The sequence below is a fragment of the Agrilus planipennis genome, unplaced genomic scaffold (genome assembly GCF_000699045.2).
Source record: "Agrilus planipennis isolate EAB-ADULT unplaced genomic scaffold, Apla_2.0 scaffold39, whole genome shotgun sequence".
Taxonomy (NCBI): Eukaryota; Metazoa; Arthropoda; class Insecta; order Coleoptera; family Buprestidae; genus Agrilus; species Agrilus planipennis.
In genome coordinates this window covers 1324823-1346070 of record NW_020439074.1, presented here as the reverse complement: position 1 = coordinate 1346070, position 21248 = coordinate 1324823, and the positions used below count along the sequence as shown (strand labels likewise).

The 21248-nt window shown below is 34.6% G+C and overlaps 2 protein-coding genes across 3 annotated transcripts in view; both read left to right on the top strand.

Annotated features, from left to right (window-relative positions):
• The window catches only part of LOC108745060, a 232298-nt gene that overhangs the window by 151884 nt on the left and 59166 nt on the right, over nt 1-21248 (top strand). Inside the window, exons 5-6 of one of the 2 annotated variants that reach the window (XM_025977228.1) lie at nt 5076-5106; nt 19879-19918. The gene's annotated coding sequence lies outside the window, so the exon portion shown is untranslated. The remainder of the gene's footprint in view (nt 1-5075; nt 5107-19878; nt 19919-21248) is intronic. The other variant, XM_025977230.1, reaches the window with a different exon arrangement.
• Nucleotides 10052-12666, top strand: LOC108745061 (succinate--CoA ligase [ADP/GDP-forming] subunit alpha, mitochondrial-like). Its single transcript, XM_018481113.1, has 3 exons — nt 10052-10423; nt 10510-10723; nt 12073-12666. The coding sequence occupies exons 1-3, from the start codon at nt 10166-10168 to the stop codon at nt 12576-12578; spliced, it is 978 nt and encodes a 325-aa protein (XP_018336615.1). The 5' UTR covers nt 10052-10165; the 3' UTR covers nt 12579-12666.

Here is a 21248-nt window from a genome sequence, read left to right as displayed (position 1 = left end):
TACCCGTAGGAAAAATTTCCATTGAACTTCAATGGGAATCAATGGAAAATTTGTAAATTCCATTCGAAACCATTTGGCATAAATGGAAAAATAATTGTTTCCATTTACAATAATTCCATTAATATTTACATAGGAAAAATTTCCATTGATTTTCAATGGGAACCAATGCAAAATTTATAAATTCTATTTAAAACCATTAAATGGAAAAACAATTGGGTACCTAAAAATGGAGAACATCTGGTTTGAGATGACTAAATTTATTAAAAAAATGGAGAGAAACGTGCTGATTGTCACAGCAAGTCGTAAAATTAATAAACAAGACATTATTTGGAATAATAATTGTCATGTAATTAATATTTTCCTCATATTTCATCTTGATTAAAAAGAATTTCATTTAATTACCCCTAACAATAATTAAAAGTAAAAAATAAAGAATTGACAATAGGATTTCCATTGGGTTCAGAAATGGAAGTTCGTATGGAACACAAGGGAAATCCCATTGCGTTCAGCAGTGGAAGTCCCATTGAGTTCGAGGATTCTAGTGGAAATTCCATTCATCCCATTGGCAATTCTCCATTTATTACCATTAATTATTATCAGTGGTAATTAAATGGCATTTTTTAATGGAAATAGAATGGAAATTTTTCCTACGGGAAAGAGTATGAAATCAGAAGGAGTTGTGGAAATCAATAAGAAATAGATGAGATAAGTTGGTAGGACTGCTTCTCATGCACGCAGGGCTAGTTAGGGACATTTTACAAGCACAAACAGGAGTTTAGAGGAATAGAGGTAGACCTAGATTAGGTTACTGTTCACAAATAGCTAAAGATGTGGGGTGTTCTAGTTTTAGGGAAATGCGAAGATTAGTCTAGGATAGGAAGGAGTGGAGATGCGTGTCTAAACAGTCTTAGGACTGATGACCTTATTATGATGATGTTGATGACTGTAGAGGTTAATAATCGTTCCGTGGAGCTAATTATCGTTCCGAAGAGTAGAAAGCACGGTAGGTAATCGCTCTTCTGTTTTCAACAACTTGGATCATTACGCTTGGATTCATTCGAAAATCGGTTCAAGATTTTCAAAAGAGTTTCAAACAGTCATCAATAAGTAAACTAAGGAAAGTCTTTTTATACTTACGTGCACAGTAAAAGTAACTCGAACGAATCATCCTTCAACGGTCGCAGTGGTTGAAAAGTGATGCGAGTCATAAATATCCTTCTTTCGAACTCCATAATGCGAATGTCAAGAACACCACTTTGTATCTTTCCGATCCGCGGCTAGACAATAATGCTCGTGCGCGGGTTCCTCGAACCCTCGCCGAGGGGCTGGTTCATTTAATCTGTAACGGGGAATGCGATACAATTGCGCTACTCTTTTCCACACAGATACAGGCGGTAGAAAATGAAATATCTAGTGGAACTCTTCAGTTTTTACGTCAATGTGGAATTGTATACGCGACAGAAATATTTACCGTTAATCTACTAATTATACTCTGCTCTTTAGTCTAAGCCAACCGATAGTAGAACTCTGATCTGAATGTGTTTCAGCCAAATCATAATGCACTACTTTTTTTTTGAGAGGTTCCACGCCTCATAATAAAAACCGAAGTAATCCGACTGTCATCTAACTAGCAGATGATACAAACTTCTAAGGTACCTCCTGTTGACCTTTTGATAATTCAGAAATTTTTCATGAGCAAAAGAAAACCCATAAATCAATTCTTTTACGTTCGTTCCATGAAAATGTTAGACAATATGAACCAACAACATTGGTCGTAGTCTAGCAATACGAAGACTAAAACCGAACGAACAAGACCACAAGACCAAATACGTAAGACTAAACGAAATATTATTACTTCAGATTGATTTATGAGTTAAACTATTTGAAGAACTTTAATACAGTGCAAACTTTATATAACGACACTTAAGGGACTGAACACTTTTCGGCGTTATAAAGGGTGGTCGTTAAATGGGGAGAAATAAAAAATATTATTTTACTATTCTATAATAATATGCATTTACCAATATAGTACACATTTTGCACACGAACATTATTATTCATGCATTGCGTATAGCCTGTTATCTTCGTCTGATGTTTTTTGCTGCTCCAATATTTTAATTGTATTTTGTTACGTATCTTACTCATATCTTGAGATACTGCTGGATCAATTTGATTATATAAAAAGTATTTTTTTAATAGTTTCGCTGCATCAAGTGCATGTTTGATGCTTGGTGGAGGGACAGGATCGTCTTCTTCAACAACGTACACAGCTGCAGTTCTTATCTATTTCGGCAACTTAGAAAGTACTGCTCAATGATTTATAATGCCGCATTGTTGTCGTTAAATAGAGTGAACGTGACGCTATATAGAGTGTAATATTGTATAGAAAACAATGTAAACCAACCAAAGTCAAGCAATTTCGACGTTTTAAGGAGTTTGTCGTTAAATCGAGTGACGTTATAAAGGGTTTACAATGTATATTTTTTTCTTGGAACAAATTTTTTTTTTTTGAATTTAAAATTTTTAGTTTTCTTTACTGGATTTTAACACCAATTCGTGTCGCTTTCGCCTGGTCTACAATAGCTGTACACACCTATTACTTATAAAAGCATTCGGCAATAAAATAGGAAAAGATTCTTGTCGAATTATAGTTTTTAACATTAATTTTAGTTTCTGAATTATATTTAGTTCCCGTTTGTAACACGTTACTTAAATAACTTTCACATAAGTGAGAATTACTTTGTTAATGGTGTATTAAGTGCATTTAATCGATTCAGCCCATCGAGCTAACCGTTGTATCGTCAATAGCAAGAGATATTTCGTGAAAATTTCGCGGTTTACCTTTGTTTTTTAATGGTCCATTGTTCGTTTATAAAACCGTCGCTATCGTGCTCTTAATAAAATTTTTCTTTTTAACTCAGTAGTCGCGGCTACAATCATGCCGCGTTTGAAATTACCTGAACATCAAAGCTAAATTTCCATGGAGCTTATAAAAACTTCAGTCGTTTCAAATTCGGAATGGCATGTCTAACTATGTTGGCACTTTTTGCTCAAAATAGTCCTTTGTGTGCGAAATTAATAAACAAGACATTATTTGGAATAATAATTGTCATGTAATTAATATTTTTCTCATATTTCAAGTTGATTAAAAAGAATTTCATATAATTACCACTAGCAATAATTAAATTGATCTGTTGACATTTTTCAATATTTCCAAGTGGATGATGCCGTAACAGTTTCCTAATAAACACTAAATGTAATTCGTTACCTTATATGCTATGTGTACTGTCTCGTCCCTGAAATCAAAAATATTGTACTTCCGAAGCTGGAGTATACTAAAAAATTGTATACAGATTTAGGTATGATAGTAGAGCACCCACTCTAGGGNGAAATGTATTATTGTACAGCAGCTGTCCACGCGGACGCATCGCTCACTCAAGTAGGAGAGAGACAGATGTCGAACGCTGCCGAACGCGGAGGCCGATTGTGCCTCTTTATCGCTCGTTCCGCGCTCTCGCTTGCACTTCAAGCCTTAAATGGAACGCCTCAGAGCTAGGTAACGCCGCATGAGTCATGGTTTTTCGTGCGTGCAGCCAGCTCCATCGAATTATAAGACGTTTTCACGTCAAAAACTAACGCCAAAATTATTGTCGATTAAACAAATCAATTACTAGAAAACATCGCGACAAATTACATTTAAAACATTACAGGTAGTGTTAGCAATACACTTAATAAATGGCATTGCAAAGATTGCAATGGTATTTTATTTGTATGTATAGGTCAGTGCGAGAAAGCCACAAAACATAAAATTTCCAGCAGTAAGGGTGAAAAATGGGATGGGGTGACAGAAAAAGAGATTACGCTATCTCTTCATTTCCGTTTGATCTTTCTTATTCTCCATTTAGTGAGACTGAACTTTACTTACAGACGAATAATGAGGATACCGTGGATAGAGAAGGTTAGAAATTAACACATATTGGAAAGGTTGATAGGACACCTTCTCAGGCATGAAGGTCTAGTCAGAGACATATTAGAGGCAGAAGCGGGAGTTAGGTGGGGTAGAGGTAGACCTAGATTAAATTACTGATCGTAAATAGTTAAGGAGGTGAGGTGTTCTAGTTTTAGGAAAATGCGAAGATTATTAGTTCAGGGTAGGAAAGAGTGAAGCTGCGCGTCCAACCACTCTTAGTTCTCCTTTATTTAATTTGATTAGGTTCAGCTTGGTTTGATTACGTTTGGTTACACTTCGGTGTCCCGTGAACTTTAAAAACGGCGCTTTGGTAAAAGCAATACCAGAAACGATTAGTATCAATTGAAAATTACAAAAGTGATCAAAACAGAAGGAGGAGACTGTGGTAAATATTAATTAAAAAATTAAAAGGAATGCTCACCCCTAATTACCACAAATAATTTTCTCGCGTTGATAATGCCCACGTGTGAAGTGGGCGAAACACGTGTCCGCTCATATGAAATTATTTGTGGTAATTAGGGGTGAGTATTCTTTTTAATTTTTTAATTAAATACAAAAGTGTTCTTTTTTCAATTTGTTTCTTATTCTTTATTGGTACAAAACATACCTTTTAACATATTTTTAGTGTCAATATTATTGTTCCGTGGATTTTTCTTACGTATCTATATTTAGTAACCATTCTCTCGAGGTTTTCCTAGGAATTTGAAATATTCAACATTCTCTTACACAATTACGTTAAGCGCAATCTCTTAATTTGTAATTGAAGGAATTCTCTTGATCTGATCTCGTAGAATCAATACTTGGCGATGGCAATTGAATTTAACACGATTGGTACATTCTACCGAGACAGTGGTTGGTTGAATTGCTTTGCCACTTCAAACCAAGCAACCCTTCTTATTGATTTGCTACTTAAGCCTACTTATTATAGGGGTAGCAAGCGTTTGAAAACAGATTAACCGAAAACGAAATTTCAGTTTTCGATTTAATTTAAATTTCACTGAGACAAGAACGATGAGTGTCATAACAAACGCACCCTTGGTAAAATTTCGTATGAATATAAACATTGGTTAACATAACATTTATTACTAATTGTATTTTGTTACAGATTACAACAATTTCTGGAAACGTAGAACCAGGTGAGTGTCTTTTATATATGTACTAGGTTTTACTCGCGGCTTAATTATAATTAATTATAATTTTCTACAATAGTTTGTGAATTATTAAATTTTCTAATCTAATTGTCTATTATCGTACTAACCCTGCAGAGACAGCGCTCCATAACAACGAATGTTGATAAACAAAACGGTGTCAACCTATTCCGACTTAATTCTATTTTCCCTTTTTGGAACAGCTAAGCCTAATGTACAATATCACTAGTATGTACAGGCAGAGGGATAGGAAACAAATACGGGATTAGGTGGGTTGGCGGGGGTCGCCAGTAATAAGGGTGGAAATGGTCGGAGTGTGTCGCGTCACTCACATTAAGTCCTACATACACTGCCTTGTGCTGTATCAGCATTTATAACATCATCAACGAACAGAAGTGTAGGATTTTCGTCATTAGGCATGATTTGTTACAGCCAATTGTGCATCGTTAAGGATACTTGATCATTTGCAGAAACTGCATTACAATGTGCATATGTATCTGATATCTGTTTGCCGTGTTTCCACGAGCAGTATTTTCTCAGAATGTTTTTGGATGAATGACCAAGTGAATAAAATTCCAGTGTAAAACAAAACTATGTACACACTTTATTTACAACACTTAAACATATTCAGAACATGAAAACAATATAAAAACGGAAGACAAAATTAGTGACAAAAAATAGATCTGGTTAAGCTGAACGACAAAACTTTGAACTGAACTCAACTACTACAAAAATGGAATAATATCAAACCTATAAATCTACCACCACCAGTACCTGCGAAAACAAAGCTATAGAAAAGTATAGGAAAAGACCCAAAAATACATAGATATCATTACAGCGTAGTGCAATTAAATAAGGGTAGCTGACCGACGAAGCCTTCGTACAATTTATCTATTGGGACCAAATGTTTTGAGAGGCCCCAACAGGGTGATATTTGTAATAATGTACATTCATACACTATAGCAGCCAATGCAGTAACTTATATAAATATTAAAAATTACACCATGCTTAATATTGCATACTTATCCCTAATCCTAATAAATACAACTGAAATTACACTGTAACAATATCAACGGTTTAGTTTATGTAGTATGTCCTAAAGTTCGTATCACATCGAAATTAATAAAAAGCAGTGTTATGCGTTATGTGTTGAGACATATTAGAAGCAGAAACAGGAGTTAAGAGAACCAGAGGTAGCCCTAGATTAGATTACTTTTCAGAAATAGTGAAATATGTGGGATGTTGTAGGTTTAGGGAAATGCGAAGATTAGCTCAGGATAGGAAAGAGTTGAGGTTCGTATCCAACCAGTCTTAGAACTAACGAGTAACGACCTTATGATGATGAGTGTTATGTTTTTGATATTTAGATATTTTAAACCTTCAGTTGTAACCCCCCCCTTTCAATGCCAAATTCAGTTAAACTCTAAACTTAATGTTTTTAAAAAGAAAAAAGGGAAAACTTTCGTTGCTGTTGTTTCTAGAAGTTGTAACACTGAGCACATTACCTAGTTCGTGTTCTTTCTGCAGGAACAATTTCGTTCAACGACTTAAAACCTTAAGTTCTTCTGTTAATCAGTAGTTAATTGTACATGTAAAGAAGATTACAGGATTCGGTTCTTTTGTTGATTAAATTTTCTTAAAAGCAAACTAACTCAATGTTTTTACCTTTTGTACTTACTACAATGTCCTTCGTAAAGGATTAAATTTGACATGCCTTACGGTTAATCTTATAAACAATCGTTTTAATACTGAAAATATGAAATTCATGAAGATACACAAACCTTATAAGCAATTATTAGCTATTTAAAATAATTCTAATTAAAAATTTTGGTGGAGGCGCCGGGACAATCTAAAACATAAAGCTATAATTTAGCTATAATTATAATTTAATTGCAGTAGATTGGTAAATTTTCATCTTTAATTTATATTTATTTCATGTAAACACAATTAGGGATGCTACTGTTTTTGTTTTTTTACAATTAAACTACAATTTGTAATACATTATATGTATAGACAGCCCAACATACAGCAAATTATACAGCGCTGATAATGTAACTATAAAGAAATTTTTTTCTCATGGAAATATCTTTTCCAGGTAAAATTATTCCATTGGTCGCGAATAAACCACGAAATATTACATACATAGGAACAATTAATTGATTAGTAGATAATATTCTTGTATTTGATTGAAAACCCATTTAAATTTTTTAATATGAAATTACTTAATATAGTAGTATTTAGTTACTAATTACGATTGTTTAGTTAATTTTTATTGTAAACTGTTACTGAAATGCCAAAAACAAACCGTTCATGAAAATACACAAACGTTACAAAAATACATAATTTTGAATTGTTTTGTAGGAATTAATAATTTTCCACTGCTTTTTGTCTTTTTCCCAAAAAACTGTCAGGAAATTATTAAAATCAAATAAGAATTACATGGATTTCGGTTAATCCTTGTTGGCACAGAAGTAGTACAATGCAAAAATTTCGAAATCCTTAACAATATCAAGCTAACAGACAAGGTAGGCTGGTATGACACTGGCTATAGTCCTGGGGGAAACTAATTTAATGATCCACCTATCGTAATAATGATTGAGGTGGTGGATAATAATTCATTAATACTAGAACAATGATTTACTCTTGTCATGGGCGCAATTATCCTCATCTAAGTCCATCAGATAAATCAAAATTGGTAGATATGAAAAATGAACTATGCCCTTTTTATTAAAGGCTTTTCTAACTATCTCTGGCTCCATTTAATAAAATTTTGACAGTACAAGCAAATGAACAACTTGTTGAACTTTCGGATGTTTTACCAAAGCGATATTTTGTGTGTCAAAAACAAATGTGAACGGTCTGCTTTTACTGGGTGACATCAAAGTAATGCCAAAACGGTTTTATCGGGGAACTGTTGAAAAGTTTGATCGGAAATAGGTGAAAATTACAAGTTTCAAACGAGCAGTTTCATTATTTGGATATTACCTGAAGCTTGTGTACCTATGCAAGTATACAACGTACCCATTTCCAATAAATAACCATCGCTAGTCTGTTTTCAATCGCTGATTAACTTCAAGTTGTTGATATGCAAAAAACACCCGATAGACATGAGCGTTAATTGAAGCCATTAAAAGAAACTGAAATTGAAAATTGAATGGATTAAATTAAATGGTATTTATATTACACTAACACAAGAGAATTCGCAAATTTCAATGAAATATTCCAGATTTGTAACGTATTTGTAGTGATTATTCCTTTTAGAAATACGTATAATTGCTTGCAAAAGTTTAAATAACAAACTTTAAAAGCTTCAAGTCTAAAGAACTTAATCGATTACTGATGCAGCTATATTTAATGACTCATTATTAGTGAAGATAAATCAATAAGTGTAGTTTGTTAATTAAAATTTTATGATTTATTATAAAAACCCTTGGCATGTTACTTAATTTGTCTCTTAATGATACATCTTGACATTACTTATAAAAGCAAAGACTTTTGGAGTATTTCAAATATTTTGAGCTTCAGCTTATACCAATTTAGATCATTACTTTTCCTATTTGATCTACAAATACTTCAGTTATTTCATGTGTACACCTGGACGAAAGAAAAGGCAACAATTTTGTTTACTACATTATTTAAAGATTTCTTATTTGTGATAAATCTGTATTTCAAACTGCAAATTGTCACGTTAAGGTCAGGTCGTCGCATATGTTTGTATGAATACATAACAAGGTACAAAAATTGCCTTTTTCTGATATTTTTGGACCGTTTGTTAAGATTAACGTATCCAAACATCTTATAAAAGAAAGAAGCTTGTAGTTATAGGGCGGTCATTTTGCAATAAATTCATATCTCTCGGAGTTTTTCTCTCTAACGCTAACCAAACAACAAAAGCCTTGTTCTACTGATAAATCATTTTTAGCAGGGGCTTTGTTTGTTCTTCAAATTGTTGTATTCGTTATTAGAGCTTTATGTCGGTTACACTCACATGTGTGCTAGAATTTGAAAAGGATTTTTTGAATTTTTTTTTATAATCCATATGATAATTCATGAAAATTTTAGACAGTTAATGACATTACCCTTTCATTTACTTTTATTTAACACGTTCTAATAAAATGTAACATAAGATGCAGTATTCGCCTTCTATACACAACCTTTTTTACCAGAATCTGAAATGTGTCAAATAAAGCGAATAATAAAATTAAATTAACGTAAAATTTCAACATCAATCTGTTATTAAGCAATAGAAGAATAAAATTAAGGTAATAAGTTTGGGCTTCCTTGAAGGATTAACTTTCGTTGTTCGTCATTGAACATACATATAAAGCTTTATCGAATAGAATGCCAAAGAAACAAATTAACAGTCGAATGAAACTGTACAACAAGCAACGAGAAAAGCAATTAAGTTGAACATAGAACTAATGGCATTGTCAAACACACTATCGAAGTATCATTTTGTTCGCAAAAGCGAGCCCAATTTCGGCTATTTATTGTGTATTTTGTTGTCACTTTTGACCGTTTTGTTATAAACTTACCCGCCTGCCATTTGTGTTTTCATCAGCCTTTTTATTTTGAAATCCCCTATAGAATTCAAATGTAACTTTAGTATTTCGTTTAGATGTAGATATACTTGTGTAAAGAAATAAATTCGAATGTAGACCTCAAAAACACAATTTTTATGATTTACTAAAACTATTCTCAATTAAAAGAACTCGAGGTTGGAAAAAAAAGGAACTTTGAATTTTGTCCTTCAGTCGAACAATGTTAATAAAATTATTAGGATTAGATAGAATTAAACTAACTACGTATTAGTTATTATTTCGTAACTGGGCCACCCAAAAAGTGTTGTTTTGCATCTAATTTTTGTATAAAAGTGCAATGAAACATACAATCGATTTATTTATTGTTATGAAGTACAAGTGGCCGTAGAAGACAAGCGAAGTTGCCGATTTATGTCAATTTTATTTGAGTTTTCTTATTTGAAAAGTAAATACTCTGGCTAGACAATAATAACCATTTGTTTATACGTATTGTGTTTATAGTCAAAATGAATATTTCCCCACTTACAGTTAAAAATGCGCATAAAATTTTTGTTAAGCCGTTTTTCAAATCGACATTGAGATATTACGATTCGACCCGCAAAAACTTATGGATTAACGAAAACACTAAGGTTTTAGTTCAAGGATTTACTGGAAAACAAGGAACTTTTCATGCTCAAAAATCAATCGAATACGGATCTAAAGTGATTGGCGGTATCAATCCAAAAAAGGCTGGCCAGAAACACTTAAATTTACCAGTTTTTAAGGTACAAAATCTCCTGAATTTAGAAAATTAGACCAGACCAGTAATCAAAGAAAAGCAACCGTTAGTCTACACTTACAACATTTTTAGGACTGCAAAGATGCTAAGAAAGCTACAAATTGCGATGCGACTGTCATCTTTGTACCACCACCTGCGGCGGCCGCAGCAATTCATGACGCAATGGACGCGGAAATAGGCATGATCGTTTGCATCACGGAAGGAATTCCCCAACATGATATGGTCAAAGTCAAGCACAGACTGTTACGTCAAAACAAATCCAGATTAATAGGACCAAATTGTCCAGGTTGTTTTCCTTTTTAAAACACACTCTACCATATGCACGCCACATGTGATTAGGGCTAGAAACGAGAGCGACCACACGCTGAGAACAGCATACGAATTGTGTGCTGTTCAAAGCTTCGAAGTATGCAGTTATGCCAATAAAATTCTGGCATATCTACATCCTTTGTAGTTTTATTCCGATAACATTGGCTTTTGATAATGTTGACGGAGCGCAAGATGTTAAAATGTTGGGATGAAATACAGAAATAGAAGAGTGATATATATAGTTTGTATAAAGAGCAGCAACGTAGAGAAGTAATATTAGGAAGAGAGTCACGGTGCAGTTACTTTTTAATCTATATATCGAAAATGTCGTAAACGTCATTAAAGACAGGACAAACTTAGGGATAGATATACAGGGGCAAAAGGTTATTATGTTTAGATTAGTAAATGACATATAGCAGCATTAGAATCCGGTAAACACGAGTTAAAGATAGCCTTAAATAAAAACGAAGCGATATTAAAAAAAATGTACTATTCGCATGAAAATAAATTAATATTGCTATGGAAAAGAGGATAAATTAGAGAAAGATAGGAGACGAAATATTAGAAGAAGTCCCTGATTTTAGGTATCTAGGAAGTGAGATAAGTCAGGACGGAAAGAGTAGTAGGGATATAAAGCAGAAGATTATTCAGGTCGATTCACCTTTAATAAAAAGAAGTAATTTCTGTGCTCGCGAACGGTTAATTTAGAAATCTGATAGATTGTTAAAGATGTATGTTTGGAGCGAGGCGCTGTACGGGTGCGAAACATGGACGGTGGGCGCGGCGGAAAAGAAAAAGTTAGAAGCGTTCGAAATGTGGTGTTACAGGCGAACGATGAGGATACCATGGATAGAGAAGGTTAGAAACGAAGAGGTATTAGAAAGAATAGGAGAACAGAGGACTCTATGGGAGTCTACAAGAAATAAGCGAGATAGGTTGGTAGAACACCTTCTCAGACATGAAGGTCTAGTCAGAGAATTATTAGAAGCAACAGCTGCATTTAAGAGAAGTAAAGACAGACCTGTTCACAAGTAGTTAAGGATATGAGATGTTCTAGTTTTAGGGACACGCGAGTATTAGGTCAGAATAGGAAAGAGTGGGAGTGCACGTCCAATCAGTCTTGAAACCGACGACCCTATGATGATGATGAAGGTAATAAAAATTGGCTTCTTGTGATCAATTACGAATTACAGAATTCATCATTAGCTGAAGCAATATCGGCAATTTTTTACTTTTACGGTTTCGATCTCTGTTATAATTTTTACATTAAAAATTTACCAAACGTTTAACAAGACGGAAAATAATAAACTGTGCTCGTATATTCAGGTTTGATAGCATCAGAAAAGTGCAGAATGGGAATTCAGCCAACATTCATCCACAAAAAGGGCTCTGTCGGTGTAGTTTCACGCTCAGGAACGTTGACATACGAAGCGGTGGACCAGACCACTAAAGCTGGTTTAGGACAAACTCTTGTGTGTGGAATTGGCGGTGATCCTTTTAACGGAACGAACTTCATCGATTGTCTCGATATTTTCTTGAATGATCCTAATACCAAAGGCATAATTATGATAGGAGAAATAGGAGGCGAAGCAGAAGAAAATGCCGCGGATTTTTTGAAAAAGAACAATACTGGATCGAAGGCCAAACCAGTTGTCAGTTTTATAGCGGGAAAATCGGCACCACCGGGACGTCGTATGGGTCACGCTGGTGCCATCATTTCCGGTGGAAAGGGAAAGGCTGCCGACAAGGTACGGGCTTTGGAAGCAGTCGGCGTAACAGTAGTTGATACTCCGGCAATGATGGGAAAAGCTCTGAAAGAAAAAATGAAATAGAGGAATATGTATTTTTATATTTTTTACGTAATATTTGTACACCAATAGAAAAATCATTAATGTTCTTAATAAAATTAAACTATTTAAACTCGAATGGATTATTAAGGGAACTGACCAGGGGCGCAACAACGTTACAGTTTGACTGGGTGCTCCCATCATTAAAAAAAAAAAAAAAACTTTTGGGTGTTTCATTCCCACCAGCCTGTAATGCTGGTGGGCGGGCAGCCCCTCCGGACTACGCCGGAAGGTAGGGCGGAAGGCCCTCTTCAGCCTGCTTTCAGGAATCGTGGGAATGGGTGGGTGGTGGTGGTTCGGGCGAGAAAGATGAGACGGACGAAATGAAGACAGAAGAGAGTGAAAGATTATCTGTGGAATATTACTAAGGCAGACGGACCCGGAATCGAACCGGCGTCCTCCCGAATGCTAAGCAATGGTCTAGACCTCTAGGCCATGCCGCTCGGTTCCCATCATTATACCATAAATATTTATATACTGCGGTGTGCATAAGCTGAAAAGATCAAGTTTGGCTGCTCATTTACGAGCTATTGAACTATTTGAACCGAACTTTCAAGTTGGGTTATTATCTGAATCGACTGGAATTGACTGGGTACCCAACCCAATCGAGTGGGTGCTCAGGCACCCGTGGAGCCCCCTTGTTGCGCTCCTGGAACTGAGGCTGGTTGTTGGTATGTTTGCCCCTAAAGAAAGGGATATAGGAGTGATAAACTCGTATATTGAAAATGATTTACCTGATCAATCTTTAAAAGGCAGATAATCGCAAGTTCTAGTTGTTTTGAGAAACTTAATGTAAACTCGTTAAACTTTGTCCAAACTTTAACGAAGTTCTGGATTGCTAGTTCTGATTTCAAACTTTTTGCTTAGATAAAATTTATTGGAAAACTTTAGTCCTTTCTTTTCATTGATTATAAAAAGCAAATGAAACTATTTCCGATGGTTTTTCATTTATACGACTACACATTACTAATTGAATTCGACATTAATCTGATTGTGAAACAAATTACTTTTGGATGATCCATCTTGCTAATTACATATCGCAGTTAAGTATATGATGAAAGTTCTACTATTATACATACATACGTACAAACCTATCAGGAAATTATTTCATAAAATAATGTTTAATAAATACTAGTTCTTCCTCCCTATGAGCACCATTGCTTCGAGTGGTCGAAATTCACTTTTGTGAACAATTTGTTTAATCACTTGCTTTATTTGTATTAAAAATTTGCTTAAAAAAATTAATTTAAAGGAATTGTTTGTAAATAGATATGCAACACATCGTACACTTCAGCATAAGAAATTGCTGATACTAACTACGTAATACTACTTTCCCTCATAATTTCTTTTGTATGTAACATTGAATAATTTGCAAAAAAAAGCTAAATTTCTCTACATAATGATTGCCTTGATCGATTTTTAGTATAGAACCTACTCTTGTCTTATTGTTGTCTTAAAGATCAAGACGAGGATCCTTGAAAATTATCTTTGTAATTGAAATAAAATAGAAGAATTACAATTTCTGTGCTGAAGTAAAATATAAACCTGTTTGTCAACTTACAAAATCAATCAACTGCAATATCTGATGCTTGTGTCAGTACGTAATAATTTAAGTCAATGCGAACTACGGTTCAAAGGAATTGTCTAGATTGAAAGAGATCTATAAAAGTCATTGACACAAAGCGCGATGTGCGATCTTTGTATCAAATGTGAACTTGTTTTTGACGTGCTGATGTTGAACGCTAAGCAAAATGAAAGGATTTTAAACTTTTCCGGCGTTTCATCTTGTAATGATCACACGATATCATATCTATTATGTTCAATAGCAAAATATTCTATCTGTAGGTACGTATGTTTATTAAAAACAAATAGACTTGCAATTGCAAACTCTTTCCTAAATGTTTCGGATAGTAAAGGTCATTCAATTAAAAACATTATGACGAGCGATAAATGACATTTCCTTTATTTAAAAGTGTGCTTAAGGGTCTTCAGCCCTAAGACTTGTTGGACACACACCTACACTCTTTCCTATCCTGACCTAAACTTCGCATTTCCCTAAAACTAGAACAACCCACATCCTTAACTATTTGCGAACAATAATCTAATCTAGGTCTACATCCACTCCTCTTAACTCCTGTTTCTGCCTTTAATATGTCTCTGACTAGACCTTCATGCCTGGAAAAGTGTTCTACCAACCTATTTCGCCAATTTTTGTTATTGACTTCTCCTATTCGTTATAATACCTTCTCTATCCACGATATCCTCACCATTCACCTGCAACCACACTTCCAACGCTTCTAACCTTCTTCGATAAAAGTATTCATCAAAATTCTTCTTCCCCTGATAGTTCTTCCGCCATTTTCCGTCCTCTGCACTCAATTCTAGTTAATATTTTTGACACATGGCCCTTTACCTTTACTTACTTTTATAGTACTTTGCTTTACTTTACCTACGAATAAAAAATATAATCATATCCTAGTTTAATGATTTAATCCTGATCGTAAATTATTTTCCTAAAAAGATATAAGTGGTGTTCGTTTTTGTTCTGGTTTTGCATCTTAATTTTCACGGGTCATTGTAATACATCGATTGAATCGAAGACGTTAGATTGATTTTGAGCACTCGCTACATTTAGTGTGTCAGGTTATTTAAACGTAATCCTGGTAAAGTTTTTTTGTTTACTTATTTATGTAGTGAGTAATTTCTGGAAGTATTGAACGGATTCTCAAAATTCTTCCAGTCAAATAATATATGCGTTAAAATAATATTTGAATAATTTGCCTGATCGAAAGATATTTGCCTAAGCAAATGTTATTTGAGTGAAATAACCGTCCTGGCGACAGACACATGCTCTATTAATTCTCTTACAATCCTAAACAAGTCAAGATAGTGATTATTTTTATTGGCATTGTCCTTACAAAGAAATTGTTTATTTCGTGTAAAAATTTATCTAATAGTTGTGCATATCAATTAGATTTGGACGAGCACATATTCTTCGTTTATATATGACATAAAACTGCTAGTATATTATGAAACTCGCAAAACCCTCCAATCTGCTCAAGAAAGTTTGTACAAAGTGGCGTTGCAGAACCCTCCGGAGTTTCAGTCTTTCTTTTGTCGTGGCATGAAAGACGACAGCCAATTAAACAGTCAGTTCACGCTGGGTGAACTGTGCTTAATTTAGTAGCCGATGGAAACTCAAAGGAGTACGTGCGATGTCACCTAATCCGCAAGTAAATATTTGATGATCACCCTTCCACACGCTACCCTGACTGAGACTTGGTTTGTTATCGCAAGCTACCGTGCGCCACCAGTCAATTTAGTCTCGATTTCGTTTGCACTGGTCATTTCTAATAATCGTCAGGAAAACATGAACTTTTCATCAGTATTTCATTATTAATCCAGATAATGTTAATTCGGCAGGGATGTCCCGAAGCCGACCTACATTCTACACTATTTCGTTCGATTTAACGACAAACTCCTTAAAACGTCGAAATTGCTTGACTTTGGTTGGTTTACATTGTTTTCTATACAATATTACACTCTATATAGCGTCACACTCACTCTATTTAACGACAACAATGCAGCATTATAAATCATTGAGCAGTACTTTCTAAGTTGCCGAAATAGATAAGAACTGCAGCTGTGTACGTTGTTGAAGAAGACGATCCTGTCCCTCCGCCAAGCATCAAACAAGCACATGATGCAGCGAAACTATTAAAAAAATACTTTTTATATAATCAAATTGATCCAGCAGTATCTCAAGATATGAGTAAGATACGTAACAAAATACAATTAAAATATTGGAGCAGCAAAAAACATCAGACGAAGATAACAGGCTAAACGCAATGTATGAATAATAATGTTCGTGTGCAAAATGTATACTGTATTGGTAAATGCATATTATTATCGAATAGTAAAATAATATCTTTTATTTCTCTCCATTTAACAACCACTCTTTATAACGCTGAAAAATGTTCAGTCCCGTAAGTGTCGTTATATAGAGTTTACACTGTATTTACTATCCTGACGAAGTTCGCTTCAAATCATGTAGTTAACTATGGCTTTTTATAAGAAGTAACTCAAAGACGATCAAATTTTTACCATCATTGGTAATATACAGGGTGTCTCACCTAGGGCGGTTTGGTCCTTAACTCTATTATTATACTTTTAGTACAAATAATATTCTCAAGAGAGTTATTCGACTTAAAAGATTGTCGAAAGTAGGTTTCGATATGTACGGCTCTGAATAACGTAAACATTTTTCCAATAGCGAAAAGGTTAGGGTAATTTTTGCTTAAAGCGACCGTCCAAACCTCAGTTTTTCAACTTTTATGGTTTAGGTGGTATTTGGTCTCATTTAAACAGCTGAAATCTTAATTTTTTTTAAACAGTTGAATATCTCAAAAACTACAAGAGATAGGTGCAGATAACTATTAACAAAATCGACTTTAAATTAAACACAGAAGTCAAAAATGTAAAAATATACAAGGTTTTCAATTAAAAATAACAAAGGCAGCGTCCAGAAGAAATGAAGCACTCTATATGACTGAAAATATTTTCCGAATATACACCATATGATTCTAGACCACTTTTATAAGAACATTTTTTTTGCCAAAAGTATACTAACAGAGTTATGAACTAAACCGCCTTAGGTGGAACACTCCGTATACGTAAATGTAATTTTGTGAAAATGAAAATCGAGACTTTCATACATTCGTATATCTTTTATCTTTAAATATTTTGAAATTCAATAACTTGTCGACAGTTCTGTGTAAAAATACGTATTCGTATAACAACATTCTGAAGTTTCAGAAAATTTGTTTTCCAGTTTACCGGTAGTTTACTGCGAAAGCATAATGGACTTTAAACCAGTTTCCCAACCGAAATTGGTTGGGTGGATTTTCGCTTCGTTTCGCGTCCGATGATGGTTGGCAAACTCGTCATGGCGTGGCGGTATGATGCGTCCGTTGCATTCACATCTACCTCAGACATCAGACGTCGGAAATGAACGTAAAATTACGTCTGGCGCAGTAGTTAATTAAAAACAATTTACCTGTACTGCATTACCACCTGAACACAGCTATCTAATAAATCTTCCCTATCTACAGAAGTAAGAACGGGACGTTGTATAGGCATCAGTTTATCATTTACTTACGTTAAAAGTTCTAAAAATTTTCTTTTGGAAAATTATTGATATTTTTGAAGTGAAACTTCTTTACGCACGGTAGGGTAAGTTCGTTTCATGCGAGTTGCTATGTAACGAAATCATGCAACGCATTTCCCCCGCTGTCTGTCCCTGTGTATGCTCAGATCTTTAAAACTACGCAACGGATTTTGATGCGGGTTTTTTTAATAGATAGAGTAATTCAACAGAGAGGTTTACATGTATAATACATGCATAATATAGTAGAGAAACACTGATAATTTTAGTGGTTTGTAATGTGATGTCGTAAGTAAACACATTTTTTTGCGCTTACATTGCAAACGCTGGTTATACTACAGTATTGTACACTTTAAAAAGGTCTACAAAAAGGTCCGGGATAGTATATGTCTATCTCTTAGGGATAACCCACAATAACCATTTTTTATCGTTTACTTTTTACGAGAAATAATGGCTTATTTACGAAGCGATTTTAAGCAATACAGCATTAATCGTTATCGAATTAAGTACTTTTAAATACATTGTGCATTTAATATAGATCAATATGGCCCTTTACAGCATGTAATTTAAATGAATACTTTCGAATATATTACAGACTTAAAATGCAGGGACATAGCGATTGCGGCGGTACCGGCCGGTTTCTATTATCTAATGACAAAAAAGCTGTGATTGTTTTACATAAAGACATTCTATAGTATATTTACTATCAACATTGCACCCGTGCGAAGCATAGTGTACAAATAATACCATTAAACCAATTCCTTAACCCCTATCCCAGTATGTTTGTGTGTTTGAAGAAGTTTCACTGTGTATAATTACACGTTGTATTTTTTTTTTATTCTATTTCAGTAAAGTCTTAGCCTACCCCATTCACCTAAATTTTATAATTTATGCACTGAACAAATATATCCTCGTCCTGTCTTTGGGCATAGTTGAAAACGGTTCCACTGATCTATAAATTAAGAGGGCGGTTGTCCACGGGGATTATAAACTACCGCATACCAAACTCGTAGATTTTCGCATGTGATATTACCCAAGCGGCAGTTCAACAGTTAAAATGGATAGCGTGCGATTGGAGAACGACGATATTTTAGCAAATTTTAGCTTGTGCTTCATTTTAATAGGATTAAGGTTCGGTTATCTTCGTTATTAATCTAACATATCGACATGTCTTGAACATTGCCGGGCCGCCGCGGTCTCGTATTTTATATTCCGACTTCAAAGCCACAGACGTGACGAGAATATGACACAAAGAAAAATCACCACAAATCCATTCTTTCTTACGAAAGTTGCAGGAATATCAATAGACTTTTAACATTTCTGAAAAGCATGTGGTGAATGGCACTGTGAACTTTTCGTTATGTCGATCTAGTAAGTAAATATTACTTATCATCATCATAAGGTCGTCAGTCCTAAGACTGGTTGGACACGCACCTCCACTCTTTCCTATCCTGAGCTAATCTTCGTATTTCCCCAAAACTAGAACAGCCCACATCCTTTACTATTTGTGAAGAGTGATCTAACTTAGGTCCACCTCTACCCCTCCTAACTCCTGTTTCTGCCTCTAATATGTCTCTGACTAGACCTTCATGCCTGAGAAGGTGTCCTACCAATCTATCTCGCCTATTTCTTCCTGACTTCCATAGTCCTCTGTTCTTCTATTCTTTCTAATACCTCTTCATTTCTAACCTTCTCTATCGACGGTATCCTCATCATTCGCCTGTAACACCACATTTCGAATGCGTCTAACCTTAAGTATTACTTATAAGGGAATATTAATTCTTGGTCAGTATTCTATCGTGGATCATGATTTCAAAACTCCTTACTTTCATAAGCCGATCATTAATAGAAAAAGACCTAGTCAAACTTTAATGAACTAACTGCTAATGTCAAATGTCTAATGCCAGAGGGTTTACATTCTCATTTATTCTACTTGGTGTAATGATCGATTCAAACGCACACGAAGAAATCATTATTTTTTTTAGAATACTTTGGTGAAAACATACTTAAATACCCTTATAATGTAAACACAATGGGCTTCGAACGTTTTCATTATTTTTTCTGAGTAACAAATTTTTCACTAGCATGATGGTAAGATTTTACGTTTTTTTTTTATTTCAGATACGGGAATTTCCACCAGTTGTAATTAAATGTTTATTGGGTAAGTTTATTTTAATATTTCCAACAAACAATAATAAATAATTCGCCTTCCTTCATAAACAAACTATGTCGGTCTTTGTACCCCTAATAATATATACAGAAATTTATGATGATCGATTAAGTAGTTAAGGCGTGAAATCGACCACATTAAACTAATTCTTTCTATCCTTCGGGAACAATTTTTCTCTCGATAAAAGGTACCCTATGTCCTATTCCGTACCCCTGGTAATGTGTCTACAAAATTTTATGATGATCAGGTCAGTAGTCAAGGCGTGAAATGGCGACAGACAGACAAACAAACAATATATAGTTAGGATGTCCGTTGTTCGAATTAAAATGAAAATAAATTTCATTTTGTCTCATGTTGACTTATCTATGTACAATTCTCTTATAAAATGCTACGAGTAGGTACATTTATATAATCTTGTTACGAAGCAACTTCTTTTAATTTCTTTTAACCGTAGGGGCAGAAACTATTAGTAAAAGGTGTATCGCCTACAAACAACGGAAATAGTTTCAAAGTAAAATTTCAACTTCTTTGATCACTTAGAGAGACCCTCTAACGCTTAGTTAAAAAGAAATGACTTTCTGAGTGAAATTAGTAAAGTAAATTCGCTTTTAGCGAAGTTTTTTCAAACTTTGATCCAACTAACAGCAGTTTTCCAAGTTAAACCTTCTAACACGGGAAAGGTTAATTGATAACTTCTAAATATTTTGACTGTCTTGTACCAGTACGAGTCTATCTAATAAAAGTCTGTTTAATGTTTGCACATACGAGGGACACGCCAACAAAACTCAGAAACAACATACTTACAGTGGATTTCGAGTATAACGACGACGACACCCGAACTCAGCATTACATCCGATGTCGCTATAGCCACACGAATTTTGTACTAATATATGCTTTAAATTGGTAGCAAAATTGTCGCTTTAACCAATGTCGTTGTTCGGGTGGGGTTGGCCTTGTAAGGGCTCGTATCAGGCAATATCCTGCTGGTAACTATTACTAGTGCAGAATTACAATATGGACTACGAGGGCGGTTCAATAAGTACCTGTGTTAGAAATGAAGACACCTTTTTTTTAAATTTTTTTTTTAATTCTTCAACATAGTCTCCTTTAGAAAGATACACTTCTCCCAACGACCCTGTCATTTTTTTACCCCTCGAAAAAATAAGATTTGTCGAACTCTTCAAAATCCCCCCTGTCTCGGCGATGACTTCCTCGTTTGAGCTAAATTTTTTTCTCGCTAGTCATTTCTTCATGGTAGGGAACAAGATGAAGTCGCAGGGAGTCAAATCGAGTGAGTACGGGGTGTGCGGCAGCAAATTCA